The sequence below is a fragment of the Anolis sagrei genome, chromosome X, assembly GCF_037176765.1.
Source record: "Anolis sagrei isolate rAnoSag1 chromosome X, rAnoSag1.mat, whole genome shotgun sequence".
Classification (NCBI taxonomy): Eukaryota; Metazoa; Chordata; class Lepidosauria; order Squamata; family Dactyloidae; genus Anolis; species Anolis sagrei.
This window is the reverse complement of record NC_090034.1, coordinates 45660517-45683946: the sequence shown is the minus strand read 5'-3', so window position 1 is coordinate 45683946 and position 23430 is coordinate 45660517. Positions and strand designations below refer to the sequence as shown.

The 23430-nt window shown below is 46.0% G+C and overlaps 1 protein-coding gene across 1 annotated transcript in view; it reads right to left on the bottom strand.

The window, feature by feature from the left end:
• SRRM4 (serine/arginine repetitive matrix 4) overlaps window positions 1-19080 on the bottom strand; it is an 89606-nt gene extending 70526 nt beyond the window's left edge. Inside the window, exon 1 of the mRNA XM_060785415.2 lies at window positions 18675-19080. Coding sequence (XP_060641398.2) covers window positions 18675-18805 — 131 coding nt within the window. The 5' untranslated portion in view covers window positions 18806-19080. The remainder of the gene's footprint in view (window positions 1-18674) is intronic.
• Between the last annotated feature and the right edge of the window lie 4350 nt (window positions 19081-23430).

Genomic DNA, 23430 nt, shown 5'->3' with positions numbered 1-23430 from the left:
AGAAGCTGCGACTACACTTATGACCCCCAAACAAACAAAACAACGGATGCAAGAGAGAAGCAAAGATCTCTTTAACTCTTCTTTTCCCCCTAGAAAGTCCTGCAGGTGCCTTTGTGTGCATCCACATTGGAGAATGAATGTGGTTTGACACCACTTTGACTGCCATGGCTCAAGGCTACGGATCCCTGAGAGTAGTCCTTTGGTGTGCGTGGCACATGGATGTTGTTCTTCTTCCAATTCACTTTCTGCCATGGCTCCCTCCCAATAAGGTTTTGGGTACTCTGATCACATCTCCCTTTTAGAAAGCAATGTGAATTGTAAATCAGGCTTAGCCTTAAAAATAAGAAGAATGTGTCAACCTGTTTGTCCCCATCCATCAAGGCAGGCCATTTGGGGACATGGCTCTGGGAATTTTGTGGGTTTCTAAAGTACCCTCCTTCCTTGGTTCGCTTGGAGGCGATTCTCCCCAGGCGAAGATGCTTATTTTCAATCCCTGTCCTCCTCCCTTTGGGTCTGTCTTCTCCTTTGGCCATCTGCTTCGATTTCTGATGCCCAAGAGAGACAAACAAACATGCCCTTGACTAGACAACAGCTGAAGATGCTCCAAGCGGGTACAACGATGCCTGGAAGGGCTCCAAAGCTCCTCCAAGGTTGATTTGTCTCACAGGTCTCATGGCCTGAGATCTGCAGCGGACAGAACTGAGGAATGTGACTACAACTCCTAGAATCCCCCAGGTAGCAGGGGCTGCCTGGTAAAACATGTCAGCCTAGTTCCACTCCGTCTCCAATTAACGAAGCAGCAAACGGAGCTCTCCATTCATCAGAGTCAAGATCGAAGGGACCTAAAGGCAGCCATATTTGGTTAGCACACAAAGCAGGACATCTCACAACTAAGGGTGCATCCACACTGTGGAATTAATGCACTTTGACCCCACTTGAGCTGCCATGGCTCAAGGCTGTGAAATCCTAGGAGTTGTAGTTTGGCAAGGTCTTGAGCTGCCTTTGTGAAAGAGGGCTCGGCCCTCACTAAACCACAACTCCTCTGATTCACCAGCCCTCTTTGGTGGAGAAGGCTCAATATCTTGTCAAACTACAACTCCCAGGAGTCCACAACACTGAACCATGGCAGTTCAAGTGCATTAATTCTACAGTGTAGAGAGATACCCCTCAAGGTAGAAGGCAGCAGCGTTTTCCATAATCAGTCAACAGAATTGCATCCGCACAGCTTCTTTTATCCCCGGGACCTCAGCATGGCTCCGATCCAAATGGTGAAAAAGCAAAGGAAAATAGCAATCCTGATTTTTCCCACTCAGATTTTTTTTTAAAAAAAAATGTAAAACTAAGCCTTTAAAAAGCAATCGGAACATAATGCAAACACAACAAAAATCAAAGCCCATTGTCTAATCTCATAAAATTGAATCTTAGTGGGGAGGTTGTTTGTTCGCCTTGCCTCTCGTTTCTGGGTCTGAGCAATCGTTCTAGATTTTGTATTAAAACTGGGTAATGCTAAAGAAGAGAACCTTTTCTGGGAGTAAGGAAAGCTGAGAAGAAAGAGCCTGCATCTTTTTACAAAAAAGGAGAGGAAACAACTGATTCCGCCTTGGGCATTTTGCGGGAAACAGCTGGCTTTTCTGATCTGATAAGGCGGAAAAGTTTATAAAATAGAGGGCCATCGACATCAAAGGGCTTGCCAAGGATGGACGAGCGCATTATGGAAAAAAGAACCCATTGCCATGTGATTTTGTAGAAGATGGATTATTATATCTTTTCATACTAGCAATGGGGAGTTTTTCATGTCTCTCTTTTCTCAGGTAAGGTTGCCAATTGGGGAAAAATTGCCTGCTTGTGTGCTTGAAATAGACAACTATGATGGCCACCTGCGGAATGGTTATGTTTGGGAGATCAAGCACTGTCATCATCACATACAAAACCCCTAGAAGGTAGGCTGGGCTGAGAAATGGTGGCCAACTGAAATCCTCCCATGGACGACTCAATTGGTTTCTATTTGGGCAATGTGACATCAATTTGACCCATACGTTGAGTCAAAATCTCACCTTAAAGTCATGGTCTCATAGAGTTGGAAGGGCCCCCATTGAGTTCAACCCTCTGCTCAATGCAGCATCAACTCCAGTTTGGAAGGTCCTTCTTCAAATGGCAACTTCCATATCAACTGGATTTTGAATCCATCCAAGTTTTAAGTGTGACCTTCAATGGAACTAGTCAACCAATCTCCAAAGGAGAAGCCTGGATCTTAAAGATCTTAAACCTTGAAGATCTTAAAACCTGAGTTGGCTCATACACAAAGATGCAGTCTTTCTGTCTCTATGGCAGTGGTTCTCAACCTGTGGGTCCCTAGGTATTTTGTCCTACAACTTCCAGAAATCCCAGCCAGTTTACCAGCTGTTTCTGGGAGTTGAAAGCCAAAACATCTGGGGACCCAAAGGTTGAGAACCACTGCTCTATGAGAATCCAAACCTTGCTTGATTCAACCTTGAAGTATTATTTCCTGATCACCAGTCCTACCTTAACAGCCAGCTGCTGCTGCAAGTGATGGGGCTCTGTTCTCTTGTGGATTGGGATGCAGCAAACTGGGTATTCTACTCTCCTCCCACTGGTCATTTCTGATGTGACAATCAGAAATGACCAGTCGCAATCCATCACAGATTGCTAAGGGAGTGTATGTGGAAGCATCATTATGCTGCATCCTGATCAACGGGAGAATAGATCTTTGTTGCTCACAGCAGTTGCTGCCTTGTAAGTCAGGAGTAGGGGACTTTTATGATTCTGGCAATCTGTTGACTTTTGTGAATATGAATCAGTTACAGATGCATAACTCTGGGTGATGCATTTCTAACTGCTATAATAAACCCCAGCTGTTATTTTTGGTGTGAGAGCATCTAAAGAGGAGGCATCAGGAAGTGATTTGAAGGCCTATGTGAGGCAAGGCCCTCCCTTCATCCTAAATGTCACTGCCCTGGTTTTCAAGGCAGGTGATGTCTCCATTAGATCTTGGCCCACCAACTGAGAAAAAGCCCTCGTCCCATCCCAACTGCCACTGCCCTGGCCTCAAAAGGAGAGAAAATCACTCAGGGAATGCTTCAATCGTGTCTTGGCCCACTAAGGGAGAAAGACCATCACCCCACCCCACCCCAACTGCCACTGCCCTGGTCTCTAAGGGCCCTTCCAGACAGTACCTTTAATCCCAGGAGCTCCTGTAGCCATCAGGAGGGTGGCCAGATGCCATTCTCTGTAAAAACAGAAACAATCGCAACAAAAAGTGATTGTTTCCAGGTTTTACATGCTTGTTCCTGATTGGTGAGTTCCTAAAAAGAAGGTGACCCTTGAGTGCAAGGTAAAAACTTTGTTTGTGTGCCAGAAACTTCATGAAATGTGTGGAGGGCACATTTTATCTGTCCAGGACAAAGTTGTAGCCCCTTAGTCAATGTTGTACGTGTACATTTTTTCACTAGAAGAGCAATCAGGGACAGTCATGTGTAACCCAGGAACATCACCCTGTTGTTCTATGCCATTAGTACATTACTAAACCAGTCTGGACAGATGGCAAGGCAGCCTGTAAAAAGTGACAATCATTACAAAGTTCTGTTCCTAGCTTGAAAGTGTGTACTGCTGACTTAGGCAGTAGTGGTCATACCCCATGAGGTTTGTTTGTGTGGGAGATAGTTCATGAAACATCTGGAGGGCAAAAGAATGGAACTTTTGCGGTTATCCACATATCCGAATCACAGGATATCTACATATCTCTCCATCCCAACCACCACTGCCCTGGCCTCAAAGAGAGGGAATGAATTCCCCTGCCCGACTGCCACTCCCTTTTCTTTGTGTGCCATATATTATTTAGATTGCCATTCTGGGGGCAGGGAATTGTCAAATTAACAATTTGTAAGATGCCCTGGGAGCTTTTTTTGGCTGAAGGGTTGGGGTATAAATTTTCTAAACCAATCAATCAATACTAATCCAGCTAACACGGCTTCCCAGCCATCAGGAAACCCATTCTAGGCTGGAAATGGAGAGGCTATGGTCATGTATCTGGAAATAATGCATAGACTGGAAACGTGGCACCCTAAAAAGGCCAGGTCAGTTCATTAGGGGGGAATGTGTGATCTCAGCGCAACACATGTCATGTTAACAGAGTCACTACTGGGCCAATGCAGATTAAGAAAATGCGTTCCCAAATAGATATGATCCCCATCAATGTAGACTGGACACGGGTTTGTTCACCTCAGGTGCCCTACCCTGATGCTACCAGGAAACCAGCCAGACACAACCATATTGTCCTTCCAGAGACACGTTGCCGGGGCTGAAATGTTATCAGGTGCGATGTGCTGAGATTAGTCCTCAGAGGATGATCTGATATGATCTCAGGTAAGTTGATACCGCACCTTGGGCTCAGTCTAAGAGGGTTGCCATAGAAACAGAGTCCTCCTGGCACAGGTAAGATGTGCATCTTTGACTTCTGGGAGGCCCGGGATGACTCTTTCTTTCTCTCTCACACAAAGACTGGGTTCAGCCAGAAATTACATTAACGCATTCCGCTTGTGACTGCTTTGGATACCTTCATTGAGAAAGCCATTAAACATGCAAGCATATTTCTCCCCCACATCTCCTTCTTTTCCTAGGTGCTCAAATAGAAGGCTGGCTCTTGGGAAAGCTACTTTTCTGGACTGCAGATCTTAAGTCTTGCCATGAGACTCTAGACTCAGTTTCTCAAACTGTGCTCCCCCAAATGTTTTGGACTTCAGCTCCCAGAAATCACAGCCAGCTTCCCAGCCCTTAGGAATTATGAGAGCTGGGGTCCATAACATCTGGGGGACTACAGGTTGAGAAACTTTGCTCTAAGAGATGTGATCCAAAAGAAGTCATTTCCCCAAGCTCTACAAGCGACCAAGGTTGGTGTTTTGTTTGTGCTTAGAACTGGTGGTGGATGAAGATCTGGGTGCTGTTGTGGTTCTCATTTCCTTCCCTAACCTGGGACATTTGTTGTCTATCATTCATTCCTTAATCTCATTGACATTCCAATTAGCTCAAGGTGGCATACATGGAGATTGTTGTAGCCTGGCGAGGCACCAACCATCTTGGGCAGAGAAAGCTCAAGACCTGATCAAAGTACAACTCCAATGATCTCATAGCCTCAAGCCATGGCAGTTCAAGTGACTGCAAAGTGGGTTAATTCGACAGTGCAGATGCATCTCTAGATGGACCGTATGCAGTGAAGTTGTGGATACTCAAATCCACCCAAGTGGAGGGCTGACTATACTCATGTTCACCCTCTCCTCATTTGATCTGTACAGTGACCCTGCGAGGTTGATAAACCCGTCAAAAGGCAAGAGAGAACATGCAATGAGGAATGTTGGTGAATGCATCTCCATGGTGCCATATTGGCTCTCTGCTCCTTTGCAGGAAGCATAAGCTTGCCTATGTCATCCCTGGCTTGGTTTCCTTCTCAGAACACCCAAGTGGGCTAATGAGCGAGGCAGATGGCGGTAATGAGGCTGCGACCAGAGGGCTTCCGAAAGATTTCTCTTGTCTGGAGAGAGACCCAAAGCTCTCCTGCTGCCTTGGATCTCCCTCTTATGCCTCCCTAACCGAGACCCCCTTTCCCTCCCCATCTTTAAATCGCCCTCAGAAGCCGCCAGCAGTTGCCTTGCGGCCTGGTAATTAGAGTTTGTAAATCCCCGGCAGCAGCTCCTCGTAGGGCAGCTGTACCACCAGAGCCCCAGGGTCAAGGAGCACACAAAAGCGGGGCTCCTAATTGCATCAAGACACGTTGCCTGGCTTTGCCCCTCCGCACTTGTTCTTCCTGCCTTCCTCTCATTATGGAGTCCACTGCTGAGGATGATGGGGAGGGAGTGAAGGGGGCCTCCTGGGCAAAGCAGATGGCGGGCAGGCGGAGAGTTGGAGGACCCCGACCCCCCCCTCCTCTCAAGGAGCAGATGCCCACCGAACAAGAGAGCCGAGGGAGAGGGAGAGGATTAAAGCCGGCTCCGTATCAATTAGCATCAAAGGTCAGGGAGGGGGAAGCAGAGACCCCATGGCACAGCCAGGGCAGAGACAAAATGGGTTCCTATGGCATCGGGTGGTGGGTCCGCTTTGGCTTTGAGTCCGAACATTAGAAGAGCTATCCCAGACAGACAGGCACTGCTCAACATAGGCATGCAAAGAAGAGAATGTGGCATCATGAAATCCCTTCTTGTTGAAATGGCTTAACTTCACTTGGAAATGGGAGTCAAGGAATCCCAGTTGTGGTAAGTGATGTTTCAAAGTAAGGACAATGGCAAAACCACTTCTGAGGCTTCCTGGCCAAAGAAAACCCTGTCAAATTCATGAGGTCCAAGAGCAACTTCAAAGGCACAGGTTCACACAAGACCTGATCTTGGTTTCTTTTCTCCAAACGCTCCAGGTGAGATCTTCCAGAGCATAGGGAAAAGGACCTTTCAGGCATGCCATTCATAGCATAGGCCTGGGGAATTCTGGGAATGGCAGTCCAGAAAGAAGACTCTTCTCCAACCCTCGAAAGATTCACAAGGAATCCCAGGTGCTAGAGGTTATCTTCCAAAGAAGGAACTAGCCAAAGCACCTGAAAACCCAAAATTCACGGGGTTGCTGTAAGTCCACAGGTGACTTGAAAGCATAAGCATGCATCAATAATAATAATAATAATCATCATCATCTTTATTCTTATATCCCACCTCCATCTCCCCAAAGGGACTCGGGGCGGCTTACATGGGGACCAAGTCCAATATAAACAAAGGTTACAATATCCCAGGTGCTCAACTTGTTCTGGGCAGATCGGATTCAACACCTTGGAAAGTTCCTCTAAAGTTTGGACTGAAACTCAGAGAGTATTCACTATGGAGATCCCTCCACTCTGATGCTACTGGAAAGAGAGCAGTCGCAAGGCCGAACAGGGTATAGGGTTACAGCCTGTGCTAGACGGGGTCGCACTCCCCCTGAAGGCGCAGGTTCGCAGCTTGGGTGTGACCCTGGACTCATCGCTGAGCCTGGAGCCTCAGGTTTCAGCGGTGACCAGGGGAGCATTTGCACAGCTTAGGCTCGTGCGCCAGCTGCGCCCGTATCTTGGGAAGTCTGACTTGGCCACGGTGGTACACGCTTTGGTCACATCCCGCCTCGACTACTGCAACGCTCTCTACGTGGGGCTACCCTTGAAGACGGCCCGGAAGCTGCAGCTAGTCCAACGCGCGGCAGCCATGCTGTTAACGGGAGCAGGACGCAGAGAGCATACAACGCCCCTGCTGTCCCAGCTCCATTGGCTGCCGATTCGCTACCGGGCCCAATTTAAGGTGTTGGTGTTATCCTACAAAGCCCTAAACGGTTCCGGCCCAAAATACCTTGCAGACCGCATCTCGGCCTATGAGCCCACGAGGGCCTTGAGATCATCCGGGGAGGCCCTTCTCTCGGTCCCGCCTGCCTCACAGGCACGCCTGGCGGGGACGAGAGAGCGGGCCTTCTCGGTGGTGGCCCCCCGGCTGTGGAACACCCTCCCTGCTGAAGTTAGACAGGCGCCCTCTTTGATGGCCTTTCGGAGGGCCCTGAAAACATGGCTCTTCGAGCAGGCCTTCAACTGAGTGTATCTTGAACGACTCTGGAATGGACTAGGACTATGAAATTGGCTATGACCCCAGGACTTGACGAAGCGGATTTTTAACATAAGTATATGTTTGTTTGTATTGTCTGGTCTGTGTTGTCTTGACTTAGTGTACACTGTTCTTTTTGTTATTGTGCACCGCCCCGAGTCGCCTTCGGGCTGAGAGGGGCGGTCAATAAATGCAAAAAATAAATAATAAATAATAAATAAATGTTCACCCAAGACCTAGAAAAAGGATGCCATTGGTGTATGCTACACATATATTGCTGGGTTTGATGCCACACTGTCCTGGTACCATATGTCAGGCTCCTGGGGAAAGGAAAATATTTGCAAAAATAGATGTTTTGAGTGTCAGAAGGCCTTCCTAGTGCATAACAAAGAACTCCAAGTCTGATCCCCAGAGATTTAAGTCTGTTTATGGAGACCTAACTCCCATCCCGGAATCTAGATAATAGTGCAAATGGCCCTCTGTTTAATATGGGCTCCAAGAGCCTTTTTCGTCATTGACTCGCTTGAGCAGTGAACTGATACTGAGCAAGGGACAGTCCTGGTCTTGCAATGCCGCCCAACCAGCTGGAAAGCTCATCCTATGGATTAACCACCGACAGCACAAAATCATCCCTTTGAAAAGAAATCTGGCTTGCTTCCATCCAAACAAGCCATCCAATCTCTCTCTCCTCCTAACACCCATCCTCTCTGTCCCGGGATCATATTGATCAGGCGACGAAGGGTTAACGTGCAAATCTCTCCGGAGATCTAGCCTCAAGTGACTCCCTGAACAGGCCATCTGCCATCTGCCTCTCTCTGCCTCCATCCGGAGGGGGAAGGGAAGTCTATATGGAGACCTCCCCTTCAGCTGGACCCCTTCGATATCAGTTTGGGACAATACCCAATTCAAAGCCTCTTTGGCCTAAGGAGGGTTTCAGCACTGATTTCCTTGGATGCAATTACACAATAGAAGTGTGAGTGACAAAATTTCCATAAATAAATAAATAAATAAATAAATAAATAAACCAACCATCGGACACCAGGACAAAAAAATAAAATCCTTTAATAGCTGGACCTATGACATGGGGTGAACCTACACTGTCGAATGAATGCAGTTCAACTCCGCTTGTGCTGCTATGGTTTAGTGCTATGGGATCCTGAAACTGTTTGGAAGAGAAGTCAAAAGTCCTTCGACAACAACACCTGTGATTTCGTAGCATTGAACCATGGATGTTCAAGTGGTTCCAAACTGCATTCATCCTACAATGTAGATGCACTCCATCCTGATCCTGCAAATAATGCAGTCAACCTGAAGGTTTCCTCCAGCTTGACTCGCTTTGCTTTCCCTGTCCTGGAATGGCAAACCACCTCTGAAAAGCTCCCAAGAGCATGCCAAAAGCGAATGAGAGAGTGTTCCGTTGCCAACATGGACTCAAAGGATCCAGGCTGTGTTTGCGGTGCATTAAAAAAATATATGAAAAGAAAAGTGTATTGATTGGGAATTTCCTCTCTATTGGTACTCCCTCGTTTATAACTAGGTTAAAGAGGGTTTTGTCCCCGAGGGGTTTTTGAGCTCATGACCCAGTTTCTCGGTGCGATTCAGAAATGAGGCCTTACCCGCCTCCGTGCCGCTCGATCCACTTCATCGTAAACCATGCCATGTTTGCTCTCAGTCCCAAATACGTGCATGGCCTGGACTGAGAATATGTGATGCTGGCAAGTGAGTGGACAAACCAGTCAATAGTCACGAGTGATAGATTATTACATGCCAGATATAATGTCTGGAGACATAAATAAGAAACGAGTGATAGGGATGGATTGGGCAACGTTGCTTGGAGGAAGGAAATGGAAAGGGGCCAAAGATTGGAAGAACAGAAAAAAGGAAGGGAGGGAGGAAGGATACAGCCTTCCAATGAGTACTGGAAGGCTCCTAACACAACTTATTCCAGACCTGAAGGCCGGAGCCTAGCATTAGAACCAGTGTCACCTCTCTGCCTCATGACAGGATTGGCCCTAGGTGCAAGGTCCATGGCAGTGAGATGGGTGCTTATGCCAAGGACAGCCTCTCCTGCTCACTTTACTTTGGGCTCGCATGCACCAACTTCCCTCCATGAATAGTGCCCATTGGGATGCAAAATCTATATTTCACCCAGCCGCCGAACTCTTTGGAGCCCTCTCTGCTCCAATTGGGTCATCTCCTCCTTCCCTGTCCCCTGCGGAGGCTTGGGCGACATTGATCAGGCAATCACACATCCCAGCCTTACGGATGTGAAAAGCTGTCTCTTTCATTTGCATTACGTCTCTCCGACCCGGGCAATCTCATGCCATCTGAGTTCTGTGAATAAATTTGTGAATATTTTGGTATGCCCTTCCCCCAAGGTACTTGTTTTGTGCATATTTCTCCCCTTAATTTCCCAATTTTTGCACATTGCCCCCATCGAGGAACACGTGAGCCCTTGATATTCACTGAGGTTGGTTCCTGGATCCCACATGGATACCAACATATCTGGATGTTGAAGTCCCTCGGTCACTTTTCTCCATGTATTAACATAACAGCAGCCCTGGACTGGAGACCAAGCTTATGGGAGGGCTCAATGCTAATCTCTGCTTGCGTAAGACCAGTTACATAGATGCAAGACTTCAGCAGGATTTGGGATATGTTTCGCCAATTGGTTGATTTAGTTTTTCACCCAAATACGGATGCCTTGCTTCAAGATTATGGGGCAACTTCTGATAAAATGAGGGAAAGCTTAAAGTAGAATTATGCATGAAAACATCAAACCATTTAAAGCAGTGGTTCTCAACCTTTCTAATGCCACGACCCCTTAATACTGTTCCCAATGTTGTGGTGACCCCAACCATATTTTTGTTCATAACTGTCATTTTGCTACTGATATGAATCGTCATGTAAATACCTGATATTCAGGATGTATTTTCATTTACTGGACCTAATTTGGCACAAATACCCGATACGCCCAAATTTGAATACTGGTGGGGTGGGGGTGGGGGGGTGGGGGTAATTGATTTTGTCATTTTGGAGTTGTAGTTGCTGGGATTTATAGTTCACCTAAAATCAAAGAGAATTTTGAACTACACCAACGATGGAATTGAACTAATCTTGGCACACAGAACTCCCATGAGCAACAGAAAATACAGAAAGGGTTTGGTGGGCATTGGCCTTGAGTTTTGGAGTTGTAGTTCACCTACATCCAGAGAGCACTATGGACTCAAACAATGATGGATCTGGTGGAGGCGCCTTCTTTGGAGGTTTTTAAACAGAGGCTGGATGGCCTTCTGTCAGGGGTCCTTTGAATGCAATTTTCCTGCTTCTTGGCAGGAGGTTGGACTGGATGGCCCACAAGGTCTCTTCCAACTCTATGATTCTATGGACCAAACTTGGCACAAATTACTCAGTATGCCCAAATGTGAACAGTGTTTGGGGAAACTAGACCTTGACATTTGGGAATGGTAGTTGCTGGGATTTACAGTTCAATTGCAATCAAAGAGCATTCTGAACCCCATCAACAATAGAATTGGGCCAAACTTCTTCTGATGGTCTTTGGTGACCCCTCTGACACCCCCCTTGCAACCCACACAGAGGTCCCAACCCCCAAGTTGAGAAACGCTGATTGAAGGAATTCATTATAACCATAGATGACCTGGATCAAATTGTTAATCACCTCACAAAGGTGTTGAACCTCACCATTGCAGCAGGTAGCTGGATTCTTTCTTTCTTTCTTTCTTTCTTTCTTTCTTTCTTTCTGGATGGGATATGAGATAACATTTCCTTTCCTGCAAGGAAGGTCAGCTGGCATGGCTTCATGAAACATTTGGTCAAATGCCAGCCTCTTGGGCAGAAAGTTATTTTATGACCAAGTCACCCCATAGCAATGGTGTGGTTTGAGTGTTGGACTACAGCTCTAGGGACAAGGGTTCAAATGTCACCCTGTGGGTTTTCACTTGGCTATGAAAACCCACTGGGTGACATTTGGCTAGATGCTTCTATGAAAAATCGTTTCGCTGAGAGGCACATCCATATATGAAATCCCTCATGCACTTCATGCGGAAGGCGCATACCTCTTTGCTTGCTCCCTCCCTGTCAAAGGAAGGCTAGCGCACATCCTTCAAAGGTGGCTTTGCATCTGACAGTTCCCCATTTGAAGCCTTTCACGCCAATGCACAAATGGTGTCCTCCCCTCCACCACTGGAGCGCTCACATGGCCCTGCAAAGGCAATGCTCTCCTCTCCACTGAATCTATAACAACAGCTTCCTGGGGAACCTCAGAGCTCGGCTTTGCCACCAAGACCCCAAGAGCTAAAGCAAGGTCACTTTAGATCTATGGCTGCCTTCATCGGATTTTGGGAAATGCTCACCAAAGCACAACTGGACACTGGTTAGGATGTGCTCGGGCACAGCACGAGTGTCCAACGCACACCAGAAGTGTCTACTATCCATCAGAACTACTCACTATGCATTAGATGTACCTGATGCACATCAGAAATACTTTGGAGTTTATCACATGATGCTGTTAAAATGCTACTATCCCACTTTAAATCCTATGGTTGCCTCCTGTGGCACCCTGGGCTTTGCAGTTTAGGGAAGCGCCTTTAAAATCCTCAGTCAGTGAGGTCCTCTCAAAACAACAAACCCTGGGATTCTACAGGAGGCAGCCATAGATTTAAAGTGGAGTAATGGCACTTTAATAGTGTTGTGTGATAATCTCCTAAGCATTTCTGATGAGTAGTATTTCACTTTCAAGGTTAGAAATCTGGAGATTGAAGCAACGAGCAATAAGCAATCATCTGCTCCTATCTCAGGGGGTTGCCATTCCTAGAATTCCCACTCAGGCTGGGGGATTCTGGGTGTTTCAGTCAAAGAAAGGAACTTTTCAAAGCTCCACAGGGTGAGATTGTTCCAGCTAGATTGGCTGCAACATTGTACCACGTCCTCCGCCACGAACCCACTTTGGTAGAAGTGCAGAAATAGCCATCATTTCTGCGCTTTTATCGCCCATATTTATAACTGAAAGGTTGTGGTTTCAAGCTGGTGGGGGGATGGAGGAGGGCAATACATGCAGGCCCTTCGCAGGAGAGCCAACAATGACAACCATTATGGCTAAGAGCACAACATCCCTCGGTTTCCAGCGATCAGACCATCCATTACGGTGCTCTCAAGACGGCCGAGAATGCATTGTAACCATAGGCTGTCAACACAGACGAAAGTTGAAGGGGGCCGTTGGAATAAATTCAGCGCAAATGGAGCTCGGGATTGTGAGCGATTCTTTTGGGCGTTCAGTGGCACGTTTTTGATGGAGCCAAATGGGCAGGGAGAGAAAGAGAGGAGAAAATAAACGAGAGAAGGCGCGATTCTGTCAATATGACAATCACTCGGCTGTTTCCCCCCCGAGATGATGGTATTCGCAGTTGCCTCTAAAGCGCACCCCAGCCCTCCTTGTCCGACTGAAATCAGGAGAAATAAGAGGGAAGGAGAGAGAAGGCTTGTTGGAGTCATTTTACTGGAATCGGTGCAATTTCCTCAAGAGTGCTGTTGTTCAGAAGGCTTTTTATGTTTTGCCTCAGCAGGCGGGGAACGGAGGGACAAGAGGTGTTGGAAAAGTGCTCAACACAACAGACCGACCATATTATATTGTGACCTGAGGTGCAAGGTGCAGGCTAAAACTTGCTTCCTTGTGCTCATGTATTAGGACTTATGGGTCCAACACATTCAGTTCAAGGTCATGGCAAAACTAAGCATCAGGTACTTGGTTCTGCTATTCTGTTGCCCATTAGGCACCTGGGTTTAATTGCCAGCCATTGCCATTCAGAACTAGGGTTGTGAGGCACTACAAATGCATGCATGTGGAGATTGATTAGGAATTCCCAACTATGCATAAAAGTCAACTTGACAGATAGTTGGAATTGAAGACAACTCTAGTGGTGTACTTGGAGACAGAAGTTAGATGTACAGGCAATCCCCAAGTTATGAACAAAAGTTATGAACAAGAACACTTCCAATAGACATTGGGCACTTCCAATAGACATTGGGCGCTTCTGAAAGACATTGGGCACTTTGGATAGACATTGGGCACTTCCAATAGACATTGGACACTTCCGAAAGACATTGGGCATTCTGATAGACATTGGGCACTTCCGATAGACATTGGGCACTTCCGATAGACGTTAGGCACTTCCGAAAGACATTGGGCATTTTGATAGACATTGGGCACTTTGGATAGACATTGGGCACTTCCGATAAACATTGGGCACTTCCGATAGATGTTGGGCACTTCCGATAGACATTGGGCACTTCTGAAAGACATTGGGCATTCTGATAGACATTGGGCACTTCGGATAGACATTGGGCACTTCAGATAGACATTGGGCACTTCCAAAAGACATTGGGCATTCTGATAGACATTGGGCATTCTGATAGACATTGGGCACTTCCGATAGACACTGGACACTTCCGATAGACATTGGGCACTTCTGATAGACATTGGACACTTCAGATAGACGTTGCGCATTCTGATAGACATTGAGCACTTCTGAAAGACATTGGGCATTCTGATAGACAGCCAACACTCCTGTTGTGCTCTGGCAACTCTTAGCTAATATCCAAATGTGCGTCAAGGAACATCCCAATGCACATTGGTGCCCATGGCACATTGGTCCATGGCACCCAATCTACCACAAAGGATGATCATAGGCAAATATGGACAATGTGAAACTGCTCAGTCCCTTTTGGTACCAAAGGCTATGGACCAAGGTTTCAATCCTGAGTGAAATGCCTGCCAGGGTCTCATGGGCACACTGCAAGTGGGGCAGCCTTTACCGCCAGATATGTTTCCTATGAGTTTATGCCAACTTGGCTTCACCTGTTTCCTGTGCTCTCTCACTGAACCAAAGGGAAAATGAAGAAAACCGAGACTGACTGTGTGTGCGTGTAAACAGCAGTTAAGAGAAGGAGGGCTTGACAATAAAAAGAAAAGGCTCTGGAATTAGCTGTGTGGCATTCAATTTCCAGGGGAATATAAAACCCCATCTACACAAGCGTTTTCCACTGGCTGGAAAACAGGATTCCTCAGGCACCAGAGGATGAAATTAGTGGCAGCCATGCAAAGCAGTGCCAAGGCAAGGCTGTGCTCCCTTTCCTTTGCCCTGCCTCTCATTCTGGAGTCGGGATGGAAGAGAAAAGATGGCAAGCCAATCTGCCCTGAGTTTTGTTCCAAACTTTAAAGGCATTATCCAGAGAGCTGAGCCTATTTTGGGAGGAAATTGTCATTCATAACATTCACAAATCTGGCAGTTGTAGTTTACTGAGGTGGCAGTACTCTTTGGCAGAAAAGATGAATGACCTTGTAAAACTACCAACTCTCAGGATTCCATAGCATTTCGAGTGGTATCAATCTGGATTAATGCCACTATCAAGCATGCGCCGGCACTGGAACCATGTGATGTTCCTCCTCCATCATCCACTCAAGTCTCATAGGTTCTCAACTAGACTTGAAGAAGAATCCGTATTCGTTATAATCAATCTATTTTCCCTCCTGGCTTAGAGATGCGTGCCGCAGGAACCAGACTTGTAAATTAAGCCCGGAGTTTATCTCCCGACTGCAAATCACAAACAAAGCACTTGAAAATGCCAAGTGAGTCGGTGAGGAAATACACAAGCGGTGACAGAGAGAGGTCTTTCACTATTTGTGAGGACACCCCTGCGAGAACTCTACGCAACACAGTGAGGCTTTAGGAAACAAAGAGTGCCAAGCTATACCCACTCGACTTCTATGTTCTGCATGGAAGGCGGAACTGTTGACTGACATCCTACCTGTGGGATGCATAGCATAACTCTTTATGTGCGTATTCGGCAGTGATTGTGCTCTATAAGCCCAGTGTTGCATGACACATGTACAAATGAATAGGTGCATCTACACTGTAGGATGAAGACCACTTAACCCTACTTGAACTGCCATGGCTCAGTGTGCTGGGATTCTGGGAGTTGTGGTTTGGTTCAGCCCTGGCAGAGAAGGCTCATGACCTTGTTAAGCTACAACTCCCCTGATTCTATAGCATCGAGGCAGTTCAAGTAGTTCAAGCAGGGTCCGTCTGCATTCATTCGATAGTGGAGATTCCCTCTGAGAATGCTAGAATCCAGAACTTCAGAGCACTTTATTCCAGTTTTTGGTGAATACACATAATGATGGCTAAGTATTGCGATGCGAGCCGCCTTGAAGGCTTGATTGGCTCTAATGCTTTCAAACAGACATCAGGAGCCGTACATTGACATTCCCCATTGGAATCAAGTACCGTATTTTTTCCCCTACCGTGCTCCCCAGTGAAATGCCAAAGATGATTGCACAATGTTTCCCCCAGGTTTTTCCAACCATTCCTCTCTGGGGTGTTCTCTTCCTCCCTGTGATTTGAATGAGCAAAAAGAACTTTAGGGGTTCGTCTACACTACTGAATGAATGCACTTTGACACCACTTGAACTGCTCCGGCTGTATGCTATGGGATCCTGGGAGATCAAGGCACCAACACTTTGGGGGTGCAGAAGGCTGAAGACCCTGTCAAACTACAACTCCCCAGAAGCCATCACAATGCAAGTGGTGTCAAAGTGTCTTCAGTCTAGATGCATCCAAAGAGGCTTGAAACAACTTGCGACATGATAGTTTAGCCATCTTTAGATCCCTGCCTAAAGATGGCTAAACTACTACTACTAACACTAATAATAGACACATCATGCAAGGAAAGGGAAAGATGCGAACATCCACTCTTAAAATTATTGATATTATTATTAACAATATTCATTAATAATAATGATATTCATTTATTATTAACAATATCCATTATTATTATTATTAATAATAATAATAATTTATTAATAATAATATTCATCATTATGATTAATGCCTTATTATTAATGTCCCACAGCTCCTATAACAGTGCAAGAAAGTTGATATTATTATTAATAATATTTTAATAATAATAATAATAATAATAATAATAAATGCCTTATTATTAATGTCCCACAATGCCACTAACAGTACAAGAAAGTTGATATTACTTTCTTGCACTGTTATAGGCATTGTGCAGTGGTCTCATTGGAATGGAAACAGATGATTAATGTTTGTATTCTCAGGTACAACCACAAGTTCTCGAACCCAGACCTGGGGCCAAGTCCATGATACCCATAAATGTGTGAGACAGTTGATATTGCTTCCTCGCTATGGAACATGGAGTCCTGGGAGTTGTAGTTTCATAAGGTCATTCTGCCAAAGAGTGCTGGTGCCTCCCCAAATGGCAACTCTCAGGATTTCATACCATGGCAGTTCAAAGTGGTGTCAAAGTGTATTCAATTTGACAGTGTGGATGCCCCGTGGAGTCCATGAGAGCGCTTCTGTGGCATGAAACCCACACCTTTGACTTGGAAGCTGCCCGCCGAACCCAGGTGCCATGTGCTCCTCTTCTACTTCATGCCCACAGGTGGCAACTTGGATTATACTGAGCCACCGGCATGACAATTGTCCCCAAGGGACACAACCAAGAGCAAGACATCTGACTTGGAATGGCATTTATCCCAAGAAGGGAAGAAATAAAAGAAGTGAGCTGCCCATTGTGCAAATTGGCACACTTATTCTCACTGTTCTATAGGACAAGTCATGTGGCTTGTTTGCCCTTGGCACCTTGGCACTCCAGAGCAAGACAAGCTTCGATGATTGGAAGGAAAGAGGGGGAAAAACCATTCCTTTCCAAAAGATACCCCATTTCTATCCAACTTTCTGGCTCAGTGTTGCCAGGATAGATGCACCATATGGCGCCCGATCTCTGCCAAGTCTGGGACTTGCCCCTTGTAAAGGTCACGCCAATAATGCTTTCACACTTTTAAAACACACATTAAGCATTTCCCAAAGTAACACGAGGCTAGACTCTCCTTGGTCTCCAAATTTTGAGCCAGTTTTCCAAACCTCAGGCCTCAGCGGGCACCACGGATTGCAAGAAAATACACGTCACATAATAGCCAAAAACCCAGGCCTCCAAGACCTAAGTGCCAACCTTTGCCCCTTTCCAACATAGTAACAACAGTGCATATTTTGATTTTTAAGCCATCCCCTTAAACTCTAGTCTTTAGGGTTGTCTCCCAAATGCCCAGCAGGTTTAGAAGTTTCGAAGACTGTGGACTCTTTTGGGAACCATCCCTCGGCCCACAATCCGAGTTTCCCCAGAGACTCTGTTAACTCCTGACCATGTCCAATGGGATTCCTTCCCTCCCATCCCATGTCGTATCCACTCTGGGCATCTAGTCTGAACTTGAAAGCCCTCTTCAAGGTTCCTGATTGCCTACCTCCTCAAATGGCAGGGAAAGAGATTCCACCCAAACATTAGAAATAATTCCTTGAGCTGTTCGATAGTAGAATATGCTGCCTTGGAGTCCTTAAACAAGGCTGAATGGCTATCTGTCAAGAAGGCTTAGATTGTGTCCCCCTGGAAGGTAGAATGGGGTTACACTGGATGGCCCTTGGGGTCTCATCCAACTCTAGGATTCTAGGATCCTATGATAGTAATAACAGAAATAATAACAACTTCATGACAGTGGAATATGTACAATGGAAATCCCTGAAGCATAGGCTGGATGGCCATCTGTCAGGAGTCCTTTGATTGTATTTTCTTGCCTGGCAAAAGGGGGTTGGACTGGATGACCTTTGGAGTCTCTCACAACTCTAGGGTTCTATCATAATAACAATAACAACAACAACAACAACAACAACAACAACAACTTCCTAGGAGCAAGAGCTGTTCAACAGTAGAATATGCTGCCTTGGAGTCTCCTTACGAAGAAACTGGATGGCCATCTGTTGGAAGGGTTTGGTTCATATTTTCCTACCTGGCAGAATGGGATTGAACTGGGTAGTCTTTGGCTCTCTTCCGACTCTAGGATTCAATGATGCTCAGTTTGGAAGGTTTCTTTTTCAAGTTTGGACTAGAACCCAGAGTGGAGTTGGTGACCCAAGAGCCTTCGCTGGCTCCATCCCTCCAAACACCAGATACACAATACTCCAAGCTTACCTGGCCAGGGGCTTGCGGGCGGTGATGCTGGCCACGATGACGCTGCCAGGCCTCGGGGTGGCCACGGCTTTGAAGGTCCCTTGCCAGAACTTCTCAAAGAGCTGCTTCTCGCCCCCTTGGACACTCGCCATGCGTGGAGATGCTGCTGGATGCGGCTGCCTCCGGAGCTCTCCGCGGTGCTGAAATGCGCTCCCCAACACCAGGCAGCCGCAGTCCCTTCAGGACCCCCCTTCTCTTTGGGGTTCAATAAGGGACAGGCTTCCTCTGGAAGGGGAACACACCGGCCAGGATGGGGGGCAAGCCCTGGAGTGATGGAGATGGGAGCCGAGAGGCAAGAGAAGATGATGCTGGATGCTTGCTCTGCCTCTCTCTCTCTGCCTCTCTGTGCCAAGGCAGACTCGGTTTTGTCTCAGCTCCACAGTGACGTGGTACAAGGGGCTGGTCGATTCCAGGAGATCCCCCCCCCTCCTTTCTCTCGCCGTCTGCCTCCCCAAACCATGCACAAAAGGCCTCCCTTAGCATCACAAAGGGCAGCGTGTGCCAGGCAATGAAGATGCCCTGGGGGCAGGCAAAGGTTGGAGAGGGGTACAAGAGGGAGGGGATGCTGAGAAAGGATTCAATGGGGCGGAAAGAAGGCCTCAACAACCCGGGATAGCATCCCAGCTGCTTGCACTTGGTCCTGCATCCCTAGACAGGGTTGAGATGCTCCGTAGTAAGGGACTCCAACCTTAGCATTCATAGAAAGGAGACTGAATGAAACCCAAGCTTCTCGGAGTCAGGGCTCTTGCTAGAAAGACTTCCCATTGAGTTGCAAAGTCAGGGAAAGCAAGACAAAGGCCAAGTCGAGACTCTCAAGGTCAAGGGGCTGTTTGGCCAGTGGATTTTTTCATAGTAATTTTCATTAAGAAGCGGAAAAAAGAAGACCAAAGGCCATACAAAGAAAACAGCCTTTGTAATTCAGTACTTCTTTGATTCTAAAGCAGCATCAACTGTAAGACACACACTTATTTTAGTGACACACACAGAAAAATATATAACAACATATACATATATGTTGTAACCTGCCTTGAGCTATGAGGAGAAGCGGGTAAGAAATAAAATTATATGAGGGTGAGTCAAAAAGTTTTGTCTCCTGTGTCATAAAAAGTGTTATGAATGAACCTATAAGAGCAGAAGTTGCTGCACAATGGGTTAAACCCTTGTACCAGCAGGTCTGAAGACCGACAGGTTACAGGTTCGAATCTGAGGAGAGCGCGGATGAGCTCCCTCTGTCAGCTCCAGCTTCCCATACAGGGACATGAGAGAAGCCTCCCACAAGGATGGTAAAACATCAAAACATTCAGGCATCCCCTGGGCAACGTCCTTGCAGACGACCAATTCTCTCAAACCAGAAGCGACTTGCTGTTTCTCAAATGGCTCCTGACACACACACACACACACAAAAGCCTGAACTGTCCTCTACACAAAACTACCATTCAACATAGTCACCATCAATTTGGACACACGTGTGCCATCGTTTAACCCAGGCATCAAAACCATTTTGCAGGGTTTTGCTTCGTGGCCCATAATTTTAAAGCTGTTTGAACTCCATTCAAGTCATTGAATCTGGAACTACGTAGGTTGTCTTTCAGAGGTTCAAACAGGTAAAAGTCAGAAGGGTCCAAATCATAAACATTCTTCAAGTGATGATGGATTTTCTTAGGTGCGCAAGCTTTTTTTTGCCAGAAATTCAATGACGAACTCTTTCTTTAAGCTTCAGATTCATGGTTCTAATGTCAATCAGAAAAAGAAAAGTCTATATCAGTAGAGTAAGGATACCTCTAACATATCATGCATAGATAGCCCAGTAGCTGTGAAAGAAATGAAAGTTAGAGCGATGAAGGCATCACTTTTTGACCCACCTCTGTGTGTGTGTGCATCTGTGATTCTAAGATGTACCCCCTTTTACAGATTACTATTATATGTATTTCTATCCTGTTTTTTCTCTCCCAAAGGAGACTCAATGTGAAATAACATGCCCATTAAAACCTAAAGCATATGCATATTAAAATTGAATTAAATATAGGATTATTAAAGCGATGTAGAATTCAAACCAATAAAACCTAAATTGAAGAAATAGGGTGTATGCAATCTCAGCAGACACAGTAAGATAGCACCTACCAACATTATTATTATTATTATTATTATTATTATTATTATTATTATTGATAGTATTTGTATGCCACTTTCTCTCTATTAAGGAGAGTCAACATACAATGATGAAACAAACAAGTGCTGAAACTATTCTACAAACCTCAAGCCTATTGTCTGTTGGGTTGAATCCCTTATTATCCCACTCACTTTTGATAATGCTAGTGATTTATTTATTTACTCAATTTCCGTACCCCTCTCTCTACCTCGAGGGGGACTCAGAGCAGTGTACAACATGGCAAAATTCAATGCCACCAATATACATACATATAAAACAATGCATAACATTAACTAAAATCAATAACATATAAATATGAATTAAACCATTAAAACACTATACATGAAAACACATAAAACATAGAGCATTATCATTGCACCATTCTCATTGTTGTCATTGAGCTGTTTCATTTACGAGTTATACTGCAATACTATAACTCACCAAACGCCTGTGTGCATAACCAAGTTTTACGTTTCTTCCTGAACACCAGGAGGGAAGGGGTTGATCTGATCTCACTGGGGAGGGAGTTCCATAGCTGAGGACCCACCACCGAGAAGGTCCCGTCCCTTGTCCCTGCCAATCACACCAAGGGCTTACTTACTTACTTACTTACTTACTTAGGCGATCCCTCGTAGCTCAAGGAAGATGGCCCTCCAAGTGTAGTGTCTTGGTGGTGGATACATATATGGCTGTAGAGACCTATTCTTGATCCACATATTCTTCCCCAGTGAGGACATCAGTTCCAGGTGGAAGGCAGTCCTGGTCAGGTTGGCTTAATGTGCCTTCCTCTTGGCTTGTTTCTCCCTTTCACCCTCCATCATGCCTCTTTGAATTCTGCAGCACTGCTGGTCACAGCTGATCTCCAGTTAGAGTACTCAAGGGTCAAGGCTTCCCAGTTCTTGGTGTCTATGCCACAGTTTTAAAGGTTGGCTTTAAGCACATCTTTAAATCTCTTTTCCTGTCCACCAATATTATGTTTTCTGTTCTTGAGTTGGGAGTATAGTAACTGCTTTAGGAGAAGGTGATCTTTGGGCATTCAGACAACTTGGCCAGTCCAATGGAGTTGATGGAGTAGGAGCATTGTTTCATTGCTGGTGGTCTTTGCTCCTTCCAGCATGCTGACATTTGTCTGTCTGTCTTCCCAAGAGATTTGCAGGATTTTTCAGAGGCAGCACTGATGGAATCGTTTCAGGAGTTGGGTGTGATGTCTGTAGACAGTCCATGTTTTGCAGGCATATAGCAGGGTTGGGAGGACAGTAGCTTTATAAGCAAGCACCTTGGTCTCCTTGGGGATGTCCCGGTTCCCAAACACTCACAGAGCTCAGGTGGTGTTGTATTTCGGTGTCAATGTTGATTTTTGTGGAGAGGTGGCTGCCAAGGTAGCAGAAATGATCAACATTTTCTAATGTTACACCATTAAGCTGTATTTCTGGCATTGCAGAGGAATCTGCTGGAGGAGTACTTTGGTTTTCTGGATGTTCAATGAGAGGTTGAGCTTCTCGTATGCTTCTGCAGAGGTGTTTAGACTGGCTTGTAGGTCTTCTTCTGAGTGTACACAGACAACATTGTCATTAGCTTATTGGAGTTCTATAACAGATGTTGTTGTGACCTTGGTTTTGGCTTTTGTTCTGCTGAGCTTAAACAGCTTGCCATCTATCCGATAGATGATTTCCACTCCGGTGGGAAGCTTCCCATCAACAAGGTGAAGTATCATAGCGGTGAAGATGGAGAATAAACTTGGGGCAATAACACATCCCTGTTGGATGCCTGATTCCACCTTAAATGGGTCACTTTGGGAGCCATTGCTGTCCAAGACTGTTGCCATCATGTCATCATGGAGGAGCTGCAGGATGTTCACAAATTTGTTAGGGCACCCGATTTTTTGGAGGATGGTCCAGAGAGCGCTGCGAATCACTGTGTCGAATGCCTTTGCAAGGTCAATGAATGCCATGTATGATTTCCACTACAGTGGGAAGCTTCCCATCAACAAGATGAAGTATCATAGCGATGAAGATGGAAAATAAGGTTAGGGCAATAACACACCTGAATCTACCTTAAATGGGTCACTTTGGGAGCCATTGCTGCCCAAGACTGTTGCCATCATGTTATCATGTTGGAGCTGCAGGATGTTCACAAATTTGTCAGGACGCCTGATGTTTTGGAGAGCAGGACCTCCCTGACAGATCTTAATGCTCAAACTGGTTAATGGAGGGAAATGCATTCAGACAGGTAAGCTGGACTGGAACCGTTTAGGGCTTTATAGGCTAAAGCCAGCACTTTGAATTGTGCTCAGTAGCAGACTGGTAGCCAGTGGAGCTGGCGCAGCAGGGGGCTTGGGTGCCCCCTGTATGCTGCTCTAGTAAGGAACCTGGCTGCTGCCAGTTGGATTACTTGAAGATTCTGAACAGTCTTCAAAGGCAACCCCATGTAGAGTGTGTTGAAGTAGTCAATTCGGGATGTAACAAGAGCATGGACCGCTGTGGCCAAGTCAGACTTCCCAAGGTATTAGCGCAACTGGTGCACAAGGTTTAATTGTGCAAAAGCTCCCCTGGCCACCACCAAGACCTG